Source organism: Balaenoptera borealis (genome assembly GCF_965194805.1).
Source record: "Balaenoptera borealis genome assembly, chromosome: 8".
Taxonomy (NCBI): domain Eukaryota; kingdom Metazoa; phylum Chordata; class Mammalia; order Artiodactyla; family Balaenopteridae; genus Balaenoptera; species Balaenoptera borealis.
In genome coordinates, this window is record NC_138865.1 from 90705982 (window position 1) to 90721369 (window position 15388).

At 37.3% G+C, this 15388-nt stretch overlaps 1 protein-coding gene across 5 annotated transcripts in view; it reads left to right on the plus strand.

The window, feature by feature from the left end:
• Positions 1-682: 682 nt before the first annotated feature.
• Positions 683-15388, plus strand: part of STX17 (syntaxin 17) — an 85595-nt gene continuing 70889 nt past the window's right edge. The window contains exons 1-2 of one of the 5 annotated variants that reach the window (XM_082404181.1): positions 683-763; positions 9655-9840. In XM_082404181.1, coding sequence (XP_082260307.1) covers positions 9682-9840 — 159 coding nt within the window. In that variant the 5' untranslated portion in view covers positions 683-763; positions 9655-9681. The other 4 variants (XM_082404180.1, XM_082404182.1, XM_082404184.1 and 1 more) reach the window with 4 other exon arrangements.

Genomic DNA, 15388 nt, shown 5'->3' on the forward strand with positions numbered 1-15388 from the left:
GTGACCTGGACAGGGCTTCAAAGCCAACCAACTGCTTGTTCATTGGTATCAGCTGGTATAACTGGAAGAACTTGAAAAGGGAATTAGGAAACCCAGTTGAAGTTCCAACTGTGTCACTACATGGCTGAACTGCTAGTGAGTCACTAGAACTCTTTGTTGAGCCTTAGCGTCATTATCTATAAAATTGGGAAAAGGACACTGGCACTGGGTTGACACTGGTTCAACCCGTTTTTGGGAAAAAGCACAACTTGTCTGAGTTTCAGTTTCTGTGCCTGTTACAGTTAAGGCTTGTGCCGTCTACCTCAGACGGGGGTGTAGATGGAGAAGGCACAACCTCTGTGAGCTTCAGTTTCTACCAGTGTAAAGAGGTAAGAACACCCGGCCAGCCCACCAATAAAATTCCTAGAAGAACAGAGGAAAATGGACAGAAAAAAGTGGCAAAATGTAGAGGGCTATACAGATGTGAATTGTCTCACACTTAAAACACAACGAACACACAGACTTAAAGAGCATCTGTGCGTCTCCTTCCTCTTGGCTCCCTTGTTACAACCCCACAACATAAATCAAGACCACTTAGTGAGACTGTCCAGAGCGGCAACCGTGTCTGTACACACAGGGGCGCCAGCCACACCCCTCGAGGCCGGGACTGGGCGGGAGGGGGCGTGGCGCAGCCCAGCCCGCCTATCGCGACGCCCTGTCCCGTCGCGCCCGCGCCTGCGCCTGCGCCGTGCGTACCCACCGGCCTCGAACGCCCCGGCGGGAGGTAAGGGGGATAGCGATAGGCCCCCTGGGGGCGTAAGGCCCTGGCCCGCGTCGTGGGCCCGGTGCCAGCCCAGCGCGCGGGAGGGGCGCCCCGCAGGAAGCAGGGCATCAGGTTGGAAGTGCGAAAGCTGTGGGAGCTCCTCTCGGCTTGAAGAAGTGGTGGTTTCGGTTTTGGAGGTGCTTTCGAAGCGGGTATAGGGAGGCGGCCGACCGGGCGAGCTTGACGGCCTCCCGGGGTCTCGGGGTGGAAAAGTTTACTTCGTCTGCCCTGCGTGTGACGCACTGTGGGTCCTAGGTCATCAGGGTCGCCGGCGTCTTGGTCCGGAGAGGGGCCCGCGCACCCATTCGGGGGCGGGGGTGGGGGGAGGCGGCGTTTGGTTTATGTGGCCCAGGTGCGCGGTGGGTGACGCTGCGAGGAATGACTCGAGGCTCGAGGGTGTTGAGGGGAGGTCCTGGGGCGCGAGGGGGGAGCCTCCTGTCAGCCATACCGGGGAGGGTGGTTCGCAGAAGGCCCCACGTCTGTCTCCCCTTTTTACAATTCGGAATCGGAGGCTCAGAGAGCAGACCGTACGGTAGGTAGGTCCGAGGGCCTTGACTTTTCTTTCCAAATTCAGTACCCCTTCCCCCAGTGAGAAACACGGGGCGACGTGCCTGAGGGAATTCGGTGCCCCAGGTGTGGGGAAATGTGGGAAGGTGTTCATAACTTTTTTGGAAAGGGGCGTTGCCAGTGATATTGGACTTTTCCTAAGAAATGGGGCTTTTCACTTACAAATAACTTTAAGTAATTTGGTTAACCTCCCAGTACTTTTTCCTTATTGGAAACATGAGTAGTGTGGTACTCAGCTGGTAATAGTTGTAAGCACTAAAGGTAGTTTGTAAAGCACCTGGCCCCCGCCCCCGCCCACCCCAAGTGTTAGTGCAGTGAATATGATTGCAGTTCTTTGACCTCAAAATATTTGACCTGTCTTACGGCAAACATCAGTTTACACATTGTTTTAAGAGACTTTTTATTTTGAAATATTTTACAATTACAGAAGAGTTACAAAAGTAATACAGAGTTCTCTACAATTTCCTTTAATGTTAACATCTTACATAACTATAATACAATTATCAAAAGTAAGAAATTAACTTCAGTACAACGCTGTTAACTAAATCACCAACTTTCTTCAGATTTCATCATTTTTTATACTAAAGTCCTTTTTCTGTTCCACGATCCAATCTAAGATCCCACATTGCATTTAGTTGGCATGGCTCCTTAGTCTTCTCCAGTCTGTGACAACGTCTAAGTCTTTTCCTGTCTTTCATGACCGTTACACTTTTGAAGAGTCCTGGTTAGTTATTTTGTAGAGTGTCCTTCAGTTGGGTTTTGTCTGATGTTTTCTCAAGATTAGATTAAGGTTGTGTACTTTTGTTGATACCACAGAAGTGTATATGCCCTTCTCAGTAGTTCATCATACGAGGGGTACATGATATGACACACTGCATTTGATATTGCTCTTGATCACTTGGTTAAGGTGGTATCTGCTGGGATTCTCTAATGTAAAGTAACTTTTTCCCTTTGTAATTAATCAGTATCTTGGGGGAGAACTACTTTTAAACAATGCAAATATCCTGTTTCTCCTCAAACTTTAATTTGTTGATTTTAGCATCCATTGATGATCTTGCCTTCAGTAATTATTACTGTAATGTTCTAATGGTGGTTTTCTGTTTCCCTCATTCCTTCGTTATTTATTTATTTATTTATTTATTTATTTTTATTTTTTTTGGCTGTGTTGGGTCTTCGTTTCTGTGCGAGGGCTTTCTCTAGTTGCGGCGAGTGGGGGCCACTCTTCATCGCGGTGCGTGGGCCTCTTCACTATCGCAGCCTCTCTTGTTGCGGAGCACAGGCTCCAGACGCGCAGGCTCAGTAGTTGTGGCTCACGGGCCCAGTTGCTCCGCGGCATGTGGAATCTTCCCAGACCAGGGCTCGAACCCGTGTCCCCTGCATTGGCAGGCAGATTCTCAACCACTGCGCCACCAGGGAAGCCCCTTCGTAATTTATTAATTGGAGTTTTTCTGTAAGGAAGAGCTGCATCTTCATTCCATTTATTTATTTATTGTTAATTTTTTGTATCTGTATGGACTCATTTATTTTTCTATTGGTTATTTTCCTACACTTTCGTTATTTGTTTTATGTCTCAAATTGTTCCAGCTTCGTCCATTTCAAGTTTTTTCAAGTTGCTTCCTGTGCCCTTTTTATAGGCTCTCATCCTTTTTTGAGAACTTCCTTGCTTTTTGGCACCCTAAGATGCTCCAAGCTTCTTTTGTGTTTTCCCTGGACTGGAATCCACCATTTCCCCAAAGACCCCTGCTTTCTTTGTTTGGAGAGTAGTATTTAAACACCAGGGATATGGGCGCTAGGTGTGCTCATTGCTACTGGGTTATCATCACTTCCAGTGCCTGGCAGAAGACATCTTAGAAGCGTGTGTGTGTGTGTGTGTGTGTGTGTGTGTGTGTATGTATATATTTCTAGCTGTATATACAGTCGTCCCTTGGTATCCACAGAGAATGGTTCTAGGACCTGCAGTGGATAGCAAAATCCGAAGCCACTTAGGTCCCATAGTTGGCCCTTTGTATCTGCGGTTCCATATCCACGGATTCAACTAACTGTGGATCATGTAGTATTTATTGAAAAAATCGTATTTATTGAAAACAATCCACTGTAAGTGGACCCTCGCAGTTCAAATCCATATTGTTCAAGGGTCAACTGCAAATCCATATATTTCATGGAGATACAGGCACACATATGTGTATATTCATGCATCAAGATTTATATTTATTTTTGTGTTTATCTGTATATATATATACACACATGTATTTTAGATATATGTCTGTATATATATATTTTTTTTTCTAAAGTTTATTCTGATACTTCTGTTTCTAATACAGTACCACAGGGTTCATTCTAGTCTTGCCTTTTACTTGTAACTTCTTTCTTCAACAGTGAGAAATCTGGCTTTTGTGTTCTACAAAATATTTCCTTATTTGTTCAGTCCTAGTATACACATAAAGTAATTTCAGGATTTCTAACCCATAGTCCTATGAGAAACAAATTTACTAACTAGAGTACAGTATAGTTGTGTGTAATTCTTTTTGTCTTTAGCCTTGTAGTATCCAGTTTAGTATCTAGGATCCTATATCTAGACACTAGTATCGAGTATCCAGCATCTGTTTTCCAAAGTTACCTAGATTAGTTATTTTCTTCCCCTACTTCTTTCATTGTGGTTATGTTGTTCATTTGTAATACAGTTAATTTTATTTTTTATAGTTTGTATTTCATTTTGGGTTCCCCCACATCTCGTTGTTTTTGTTTTTTAATATACAAAAATTCACCTTTTGTGGTGTACAGTTCTGTGAATTTTGATAAATGCATATAATTGTTTATCCACCACCATTGTCATGATACAAACAATTCTGTCACCCCAAATATTCCATTACACTTGAAAAATAAAGTTAAAAGTAATACAACAACTTTACAGAAGTTTGAGAAATTAGGCATTTTTGTGTGTTTTCTCTTGTTTTTTCATAGGCATATTTTAAATACCTGTGATGTTAATGTAAATGTATTTTTTAATCCTATGTTTGAATTATATCAGAAATATTTCCCAGTTTTCTGACTTAAAAATCAAGAAATGCTGAAATACATTTTCAACTCATTATTAAATCACACTTTTACACCACAATTTCTATATTGAATTAAGACCTTCCCTTAATAGCTTATAAACATTATTTGAGCTATTTTATGATCAGAGGCACTGTTGGATGACTTTGTTTCAGTAACATCATACTTTATGCAACTATTTGAATGCTATGTTCCCTTCTTAGTTTTATATGGGTATTTTATTGTAACTTTATAGAAATGGAAATGGTGGAGAGAAAAAAAAATACTCTCTAGAAGGAGACCAAGAGTTGGAAAAGTCTCTTGGGCGGGTCTTGGGCCAGAATGTCTTCCCCGAGAGATGGCCCTTGTGAGGCAGCAGGTTATTCCTTGAGCACAAAAAGCTGAGGGGGCAGAGTCATGCACTCTGACCTGGAAATATTACTTTTTGAATTCAAAAAAGAGAGCTATCATCATAGCATAGGGGAGCAGTGAAAACAAGCCAAATAGTCAATAATTGGGGTTTGTCAAGTACACCGTAAACTGATTAGTGGAAGAGAAGGCAGAATCATTTGAGTTGTATCTCAAATGATACACAAAGTTGAGAGGCAGATGGGATATAAAAGAGCATCTAGACAGAGGGAGCACCTTGCAAAGCCAAAAGTAGAGATTGGGTGATGATATTTCAGTAGATTGGGTGGATTACTTACGAACATTTTATTTTCTTGTTCAGATAATAGGGAACTCTTAGAAGTCTTTATTCAGAGGAGGAGCATGTTGCCTTTGGTGTTTTAGATATATATTCATTGGTGGTAAACTATGGGGAAAAATTGGAGAGGGGAAAGAGTCTAAATGCAGACCAAATAAGACACTTGTAATGTGCTATGCATATTGTGCTGTTTGACTAGAGTGATAGGATTAGACATAGTGTAGAAGAGACATGTGAAGAAGTGTTTTAGTTCCATTAGCATCTGTTGAATACCAGGTATGTTAAAAAACATTTTGATAGGAATAGTAATAGATATAAAGATAGCTTCTTATATAATCTGCATAGTGGAAGAAAACACAAGAGGCAATGTGATAAACTGGGAACATTAGTGTTAGGGAAATGTTGATAATTTATGAGACTATTATATGTTAATATAATAAGAGAAAGACAGTCCCTGTAGCACGAGCAGGCAATTGATGAAAGAAGAAATGCAAATAGAGAATAAATCAATCTCATTAGTAATTTAAAGAATGCAAAATAAGACAATAATGAGATACCATTTTTGTCACCAGTTGAATGTCTTAAGAAGAATGATAATATCAGGTATTGGTTGGAGTACGGATAAATGGACATTTTAAAGTTTTTTAAATTGAAGTATAGTTGACATACAATACTGTATTTATTTCCAGTATACAACATAATGATTTGACATTTTTATACATTATGAATTTATCACCATGATGTCTAGTAACCATCTATCATTCTACAAAGTCATTACAATATTATCGACTATATTCCCTATGCTGTACCTTACATCCCTGTGACTTGTTTATTTTATAACTGGAAATTTGCACTCCTTACTCCCCTTCACGCATTTCACTCACCAGGCTGCCTCCATTCTGGTGACCACCAGATTATTCTCTGTATCTGTTTCTGTTCTGTTTTGTTTTTTAAATTGCACATGTACATGAAATCATACGGCATTTGTCTTTCTTTGGCTTATTTCACTTAGCATAATACCCTCTAGGTCCATCCATGTTGCAAATGGCAAGATTTCATTCTTTTTTATGGCTGAGTAATAGTCCATTTTGTGTGTGTGTGTGTGTGTGTGTGTGTGTGTATGTATATGTATCACATCTTCTTTAGCCATTCATCTATCTTTGAGCACTTAATGGTTGCTTCCATATCTTGCTAATGTGAATAATGCTCTATGAACATAGGGGTGTATATATCTTTTCAGTTAGTGTTTTCATTTTCTTCAGATAAATACCTAGAATTGGTGGATCATATGATAGTTCTGTTTTTAATTTTTTGAGGAACCTCCATACTGTTTTCCATAGTGGTTGCACCAGTTTACATTCCCACCACATGCATGTGGGTTCCCTTTTCTCCACATCCTTGCCAACAACCAACACTTGAAATTTCTTGTCTTTTTGATGATAGCCATTCTGACAGGTGTGAGGTGATAGCTCATTGTGGTTTTGATTTGCATTTTCCTGATGATTAGAGATGTTGATCATCTTTTCATGTGTCTATTTCCCATCTGTATGTCTTTCCTGGAAAAATGTCTGTTCAGATCCTCTACCCAATTTTTGATTGGATTGTTTATTTTTTTGATATTGAGTTGTGTGAATTCTTTGTATATTTTGGATATTAATGCCTTATCAGATATATCATTTCCAAATATCTTTTCTCATTTAGTAGGTTACGTTTTTGTTTTGTTGATGGGTTCCTTCACTGAGAAAGCTTTTTATTTTGATGTAGTCCTATTTCTTTGTTTGCTTTTGTTGCCCTTGCCTGAGGAGACATCCAAAAACATATTGCTAAGACCAGTGTCAAAGAGTATACTGCCTATGTTTTCTTCTAGGAGTTTTATGGCTTCGGGTCTCACATTTAAGTCTTTAATCCAGATAAATGGACATTTTGATATGTTGCTAGTGGGAATGTAAATAGGCACAGCCTTTTTTGGGACATTTAGTATCAGAAGCCTTAAAAAATGTGTGTATCTGTTAATTCTATTTCCAGGTATTTAAAGAAATAATCATAGATGGTAGTATGGATTTGTGTGAAAGAAGAGTGATTACACTGTGGTTTAGTTTATAATAGTGGAAAATTGGAAACATCCTGAGTGGCCAACATTAGATGATTAAATTATCGAACATCTGTACAATGTGATACCGTGCTGCTATAAAAAATACATTATAGAAAAATAATAATTTACATGGAGACATTTTTATTATATTTGATCAGGTTATTCAAAATAAATCTTTTATTCTTTTATTCACTGCTTCCTTTATTCACCCAGTAACAGTATACTTTATTATATTTTTTTGCTCCTTGCCATTCCTTTCCTTTGGGTTTATTTTCTTTTTTGTTAAAGCATGCCTTTTAGTAGTTCTTTTAATGAAGGGCTTGGTAATAAACTCAGTCTTTGTATGTCTGAAAATGATTATTTTACCTTCACTTCTGGATAATAATTAACCTGGGTATATGCCAACTCAGCACTTTGAAGATATTCTTATCTTTTGATATGTTGCTTTGATGAAAAGTTTACTGCTTTTGTTGTTTTAGTTTATCTGTCTTTTATCTCTGGTTTGCTTTTTAAGATATTTTTTCTTTGTCCTTAATGTTCTGAAATTTCCCTTCCATGTGTTTAGGTAAATTTGTTTTTTATTTATGCTACTTAATGTTTATGTGCATTTTCAGTTTGAGGTTTTACATCTTAATTCTCAGCATATTCTCTTTGAATAGTGACTTTTTGCCACTTTATTTATTCTTTCCTTATGGGACTCCTACTTGTTATTGAGCTCGTCATTTTATCCTTAATGTTGCTTATCTTCTTTTTATGTGTCCTTATTCCTCTGTGTTCATACTGATAGCTTCCAATCAATAATTGTCTTTTCAGTAAACAAAATTTACTGTTTAATGCATCTTTGGAGGTTTTTATTTGTAGAATTTTTACTTGGTTTATTTTCAGATTGGCTTGTTACTGTTTCATAATATTATCTAATTTTTTTAAGATTCTGTTTCTTTCTTTATATCTTTATCTTAAAATGTACCTATTTTAATTTTATTTTTAGGTTACTTTATTATCTCTAGTCCCTTAGCTGTAAATTTTCCCATTTTGTTGGGGCTGTGGACCAATCTTTTGGCAGTGAACTTCCCCATGCATCTCTAATTCCCACTAAGTACTGTAGCTGTTAGACTCTTTATTTTTGGTGTCTGGAGATTTTCCTTTTTTGCTTTCAAGCTTAGATTAACTGTAAAGACCAAGTTACTGGTAGATGAGAGAATCTGTATAACCAACACTTCAAGATTTTCAGTTGTGAAAGAGAGAAACAACATTATTTAGAATAATAGTTCTTAATGATTCTGGAGTGATAGAGCTTTTTGATAATTTCATGAAAGCAATGGACTCTGTCTTCTGAAATAATTCAAAAATATATTCATAATTTTTTGTAAACATTCAGGAACTCCTCAAGTCCCAAACCCCTACGTCTATGGACCCCAGTCTAAGATACCATAACCCAATGGAATTAACATAGTCAACTCATTTATTTTTAATATGGGAGAGGTTATGGCAAATTAGATGGCATGAAAACATGATGTACAACAGTGGTTTTCAAGCTTGCTTAAGCAGTGGAGCCCTTTATTTACAGAAAATCTAATAAGTTCAAATTTATGAAATAGATATAAGTAAATTTTCTCCAGCTGAAGCAGGTGTGGGGTCGTGGAGCCTGTCCACTTGACAACCTTTACCATCACCTACCCTGACCCCAAAGACGTAACCCTGGACTCTCTGGAACACTGCTAAAAAAAAAAAACTACTGGTGAATTAGAAAGAGCATTTGATTGCACTCTCAGGAATACTGGGTTCTTATTCCAGCTCTGTCACTGGTTACTTGTACTGATTGTAGACAATGATAATCACTTTGTAAGAAAGGGAAGATGCAACTTAAAGGACATCAATGAGAAGAGTTGCATTTTATAATATATTTGAAGTATATAATTACATATGTTATATTAGAAATGGAGTTTTTACAGCAGAAATGTTAAGAATGAAATTTTTTCTTCCAATTTTGCCATTTGACACCTTTTTAGAAAACATTATTCACTGTCCAAGGTACATTGGGAGATAAAGACTTGAACAGTATACTTCTGGTTTTTTGAAAAAAGTTATTTAAATATATGCATACATATATATATCCTTATATTAAAAAGACCTGGAAAGACATGCATCAAAATGGAAGTAGGGGGGCAGGAGGGGGAAAAATGGAAAGAGTAGTTAACTATAGGTGAGGAGATGATTGTTGATTTTATTTTATTCTCTTTTTCCTATTTTCTAATCATTCTAAAGTGAATATACATTACCTTTGTAGAGAGAAAAAGATTTTAAAATAAAAGTTTTGTTTAAAAAACCAGTCACTGAAGTTCAGCATTAAGTTGAGTATGTATTTAGAATATATTATAAAATTCCCTAATTGTTGGCTTTTAAAAATAATGGAAATTGATTTTTAAAATTCTTAAATAAATATTTCCCTTTTAGGTTTTTCTACATGAGTGGAGAAGGTAGATGTTGCAAGTAGAAGAGATACAACATTTTTTTAGGATGTCTGAAGATGAAGAAAAAGTGAAATTACGCCGTCTTGAACCAGCTATTCAGAAATTTACTAAGATAGTAATCCCAACAGACCTGGAGAGGTTAAGAAAGCACCAGATAAATATTGAGAAGGTGAGTTTTTTTATTTCTTTCTTTTTTTCCATTTTTTTCTTTTTTTACCACAAGAAACAGTTACATATTCTGATTTATATTTGTTGTGCATTTCACCTGCATTGAGACTATTAGATAAGAGTCTTCGCTAAAACATCTAGCTCCTGTCGATTTAAAAACATTATTCATTTTTTCATCTGGGTTTTCTGTTCTACAAATACCCCTCTCACATTATTCCTTTTTTAGGAAGGGATATAAGAATAGAATCAATGCCTTTTTAGTTATACACAGTGATGAATTGAGCAGTTAATAATTAAAATACAAACTGTTTGATAGTTGACTATAATGTGAAGGTGGTAGACTTCGGCTAAAGGGCTTCCCTTAATTTCATTCACCCCATGGCAAGTTTTCTGAACTGTGAGTGTGTGTTCCTGTCCTTTCAGGTGCAAGTAGATTAAAGAGGTAAAATCACTGTTTGATATGAGGGAGTTTCCCAACTTCACTGCTTCCCTTTGAGGAAAGTCCAAAGTTGAGAAATATTAGCTAGAGGTCAGTTTAAGAGATAGACAGAAGGAAGAACCAGTTTCAGGGACTGTGGTGGTTTCATAGAACCTGGTCTGGCTAGGGTCTGATGGAGTGGTTGTGGCATTTATGGGAACGTCAAGTTTACTGAGTACTGAGCATTGATTCGGCAGGTTACCTTGTCTTATTTGCTGTGGGATAGGTCAGTGGTATTTGATCCTTCAGAAGAACCTCCCCCAGTATAAATTTTAAGCTGTGTGGCCCTCCATTAATTTTTCTTGGGGGGCGGGGGGAGGGTGGAAGTGGTCATTAAGCCTTTGAGTATAAATAATATTTAACACCCTCAACTGCATACCTTATACAAGTAAGAAGAGTGTCAACTTTTTCTCTCATAGATACCAGCTGTCTTCCTAGTACTTAAGTCTTTTGTAACAGTATAGAAAATAAGTGCCAAGAAAAATAAGATGAAAATTTCAATGCAAATATGAATAGAATTCAAGATTAATATTTAGTCATCTCTTAACTTCTTTCTTCTTTATCCATAAGCAATAAGTGCTATGACTTTTAAGGATGGAGGAGTTGTCTGCTAAACTGGTTATTCTTGTCATGAGCAGAAACAAAGTGTTCCATGCTTTGATTAATAAGGAGGGCTTGTTCTTTTAGCACTGTAACAGTATAGAAATGGAGTTGTTTACTTCAGATTGATCATACCTGTGTTTGATAATGTGTGTGTCAAAGTCCTGAGCTTATGTTGAAGTGCTCAGTTACAAAGATGGTAAGAATTTGGCAAGAGAATTGATTCTGAAAGGAATAAATAGGTGGACTGTGGTCTATTAAGACTGTTTCTTTTATTGTCCTATTTTACCTTTGGCATTTTCCCTTTGGCAAATTTCCCTTTCCTTGTATTTATTCTATATGAATGTGCTTGCTTTCATTACCCTCAGATCCTAGCCACATGTACCACCCAGTCATCAATGGAAAGGCCAGAACCCTGGGAGAAAGTTGTGGGGATAGAAACAGGTCTATTACTGATTTAATTAGCTGCGTCAGAATTCAGAAGAAGATTATTCCAGAGTTATATAGATCTTTTTCTGCCGGAACATTTTTCCTTCAGCATTTTCTGAAATTTTTACTTATTAAAATTTTAGACAATATCAGAATAATTATAATTTACAATACAGGTGATGCTGTCTGAAGCTAAGCAGTTAAACTCATACTGAGCTATGTTTTATTCCATAATCTTCATCATTCTATCTCTTGGTTTTCTAGTTTAGTTATGAAAGTAATTTTTTTATCTATGTAAGATTGAATAGCATATTTTAATAGATAGTTTATGGCAATAAAAACATTTAAAAGCCACAGTGTTCACTGTGGACAAAAGAGTTAAGAACTAAGTTTAGACTCCAGGTGTCTAACAGTGCCTCATTTTCAAAAAGGCATGTTTTTCCTGGGGGAAGGGTGTAGAAAGATAAAATATTTATTATGTTAGCCATCAGTCATCCAATATGAATTTAAAAGAAGAAAGTCAAGACTGAAGGGAAATTGAAAGTAAGCCTTAGTGGAGTGATTCTGCAACATCTGAAAACAATGAGAGTAGTGTGCTGTGGACACCTGGGACTATATTCCATAGGTCCTTCAGCATTACGTTTTATTACACATGATAGACTTGATTAGAATGTAATCCTGAAATTTGAAGTGTTAGCATTCAGCTTTCTTGGCTAATGTAAAATAGACTTAAGCATAGTTAATAGGAACAATATCATAAGCTTGGAACATAATTTTCTTTGTTTCATTTTATAGGGCTTTGGGGGAAAACTTACTGTGTAACATGTACTGTATTAGTTAGTATATGGTTAAAATGCAAGTGGCAGAAAACCTAAAAATAGCTTATTAGATGAGATAGAGGTTTTTTGGTTTTGCTTTCATTTTTAATCTCTCATAGTTTTGGAGGTGGTCTAGGGCTCCAGTGGCAGCTCAACAGTCATTAAAGACTCAGGCTGTTTTTATCTTGCTTTCCAATCCTCAACTTGTTTCTGTCTTACATGTAAAACAGCAGCTCCAGCTCTAGCTATTGCATCCACATTCCAACTAAGATGAAAGAACCAGAATCCTATTTTTTCTGAATATGTTCTTTTTTCTCTCAATTCTCTCTTTTTTTTCTTTTAAAGAGAATCCTCCTGTTCTTGTTTTATGGATGCAGTATCATACAGTCTCTCTATGGTGGTATTATTATTATATTTTTTAAAGTTTTCTTCTGTTTCCTTTTCTGTGTTTCCTTCCTTCCTTCCTCCCCCCCTTCCTTCTTCCCTGTTCCTTCTTTCCCCCTTCCTTCCTTCCTTCCTCCCTCCCTCCCTCCCTCCCTCTCTTCCTTCCTTCCCCTTCTTTCCTCCTTCCTGCTCTTCTCTTTTTTCCTTTTCTTAAATGTATTCTTCTCTCTCTTTCCCTCTCTCCTTTTCTTCCTCCCTCCTCCCTCCCTTTCTTCCTCCCCTCCTTCCTTCCTTTCTTTGTGTCAGTCTACAGTATTTTAGGCTTTCCTTGGCTAGCTGTCGATATTTAAGAGTGCTAATTGGAAGGGGTGTGTGTGTGTGTGTGTGAGAGAGAGAGAGAGAGAGAGAGAGAGAGAGAGAGTGGGTAGCAGAGAGAGAGAGAGAGGGAGAATGGGTAGCAGGGCAGTAGTAGGGACCTTATTACCTGGAGAGGTGAACAGAGGAGGATCTATTTTGATGGGCAACCACCAGATACTCTCCTGGAGTGTTGTCTTCTGTGATGATAGAGGCAGTCCAGTTGCTTGGGCCTATGGAGAGGACATCTGATAGACTACCTATTCCTTACATAAACTTTCAACTAATCCTTCTGTTTTTAACCCCACCATACACATCCTCCTGGTTACCTGGTAGTTGGTACCTCTGGTTACTGAGTCTTTCTGGAGTAGTGCTGTGCATTGGTTTGCTTCTCACTGCTTTTCTCCCCCACCATCCACCCCTTCTGCAGCCCTAGGTTTCAGCTTTCTCTGCTCTGCTAAGTTCAGCTGCAACATGTCCATAGTCTTTCCAGCTTCCAAAATTTTGTTAAAATTTCTTGTCCATTGATATCTTCTGTTGTATTCTCATTATTCTTGTGAATTTATACCTTTTAAAGTTCTTTACTGTCATTTTAGTTGAATTTTGGAAAAGAACAGAGATGAATGTTTGTGTTCAGTCTGCCAGGTTTAATGAGAAGGGAAGTTATTACAGGATATAAATATATGTTAGCTTTTCATAAGTGTTGGTGTTTGCTGTTTCTTATATTGTTAGCATTGAAAATTATGTAAAAAATTAGTTTTCTAATCTGCAAGAAGTTTACAGTCCAGTTAAGGAAATAAGATAGGATATGATGGGGCAACATATAATTAGGTGTGAAAATGAGTGTTCAGGACTGTTCAGGCAGTATGAAGCCTGAACTATGTGGTACAAAATCAGATATAAGCAGTCTTATTGATTTGTTATTTATTGATTTGGTTTCATTTATTTGTTTTCTTAACTTGTGGTTACAACAAAAACCTTTCCCATTTCTCTTTTTAGTTTGAGAATGTTTATTTCAATCTTACAATCACATTTTCCCCCTCATTCTTTTTTTCTGATAGACTCCTGATTCAGTTTGCTTTCTCCTGTGTTACAGGATAGGAAAGCCTCAGCACAGGTGGTGAATGATAATGGGTCTAATGGTGGTATTTCCATTGTTGTCAGTGTTTGGTTAGCAACGAACAAGAGACATATCCTGTAGTTCTGGCTAATGAGACTTGAGGGAAAGCCTGTTTGGGATATGGAACTTCTGGAAAAGACTTTCCTACAGTTACAAAGATATACATGGGAGGAAACAGTCCTACTGGTCTTAATGTCTGCCTGTTGTGTCTGGAACTATAGCCAAGAGGGGACAAGTCTGAAAATGAAACTCTCTGTTGAAGGTAGTAAAGCAGATAGAACTTGGGTGCTTGACAACCTTGTAAGCTTCTGAACTAAACTACCCTTGAATTTATCATCCCACTTCTAGGGTGCTGCTTATGTGAGATAATAAATATCTTTATTATTAAAGCCATTTTTTTAACTTTGAGTTTTCGGTTATTTGCAACCAAAAGCATCCTAATTGCTTCAAGTCGTAGCACTGCTTTAACCTATCTCTGTAGTGTTGCTGTGCAAATATACAATACAAAAAATGACATTTTGTAAAAACTGCATTTTAGAAATGTTTGTCAGTGGTCCCAACTTAACTAAATTTTAAGGGGTTATTTCATGTAATTTCCCCCCCCAAACGTATTAAATCATTTAAAGTTTTTTCTCCTCTCCAAGTGTTTGGAATAATAGCCTTTAATAGTGTAACCTAATTTAGGTTTAACATTGTGTAGCAAGCATAGAAAGTCTGACCTATTTTATTCCTTATTTTTCTTAGAATTTTATTATTATAAGACATAAGGTCATCTATTCAGTCTTCATCCAAGACACTAATCTCTTCTACAACTTACTTGACAAGTGAGCAAATAATAATAATAGTAACGATAGTAGCTGTTGTGTTTATCTGTTGAGTGCTGTGTAAGGTTTTTATATATATCATTTAATCCTCACAACATCCCTATGGGTTACCCTTATTATTGTCTTACTTTTTTAGGTGGGGAAGCAGACTTGGAGTGGTTAAATTACTTTCTTGAGATCACTGTGCTGCTAAATATATTAATCTTCTAATGTTGTGCTTGAAACATAGTGTGTTTTAAGTTTGTTCTTACTCTTTCTTGGTTTTCATTTTCCTCTTAGTCATGTTTATTGCGGACAGTTCTATTTTATGATGATTTTCCTCAATGAAGAAGGAAGATGTAAAAAAAAAAATAGAATTGAATACTTTGGCTTTCCTACATCTGTTAGCAACATCCACTCCATTTGTTCACCTTTCAAACTTTGTTTTTTTGTTCAGATCCCAACTTAGTAATGTTCTATGGAACATGCCCTGGTTGATTCCATCCTGGGTCAGATATAAATGCACCATCCTCACACAGCACTCTGCAGTAGACCTTAAGGTT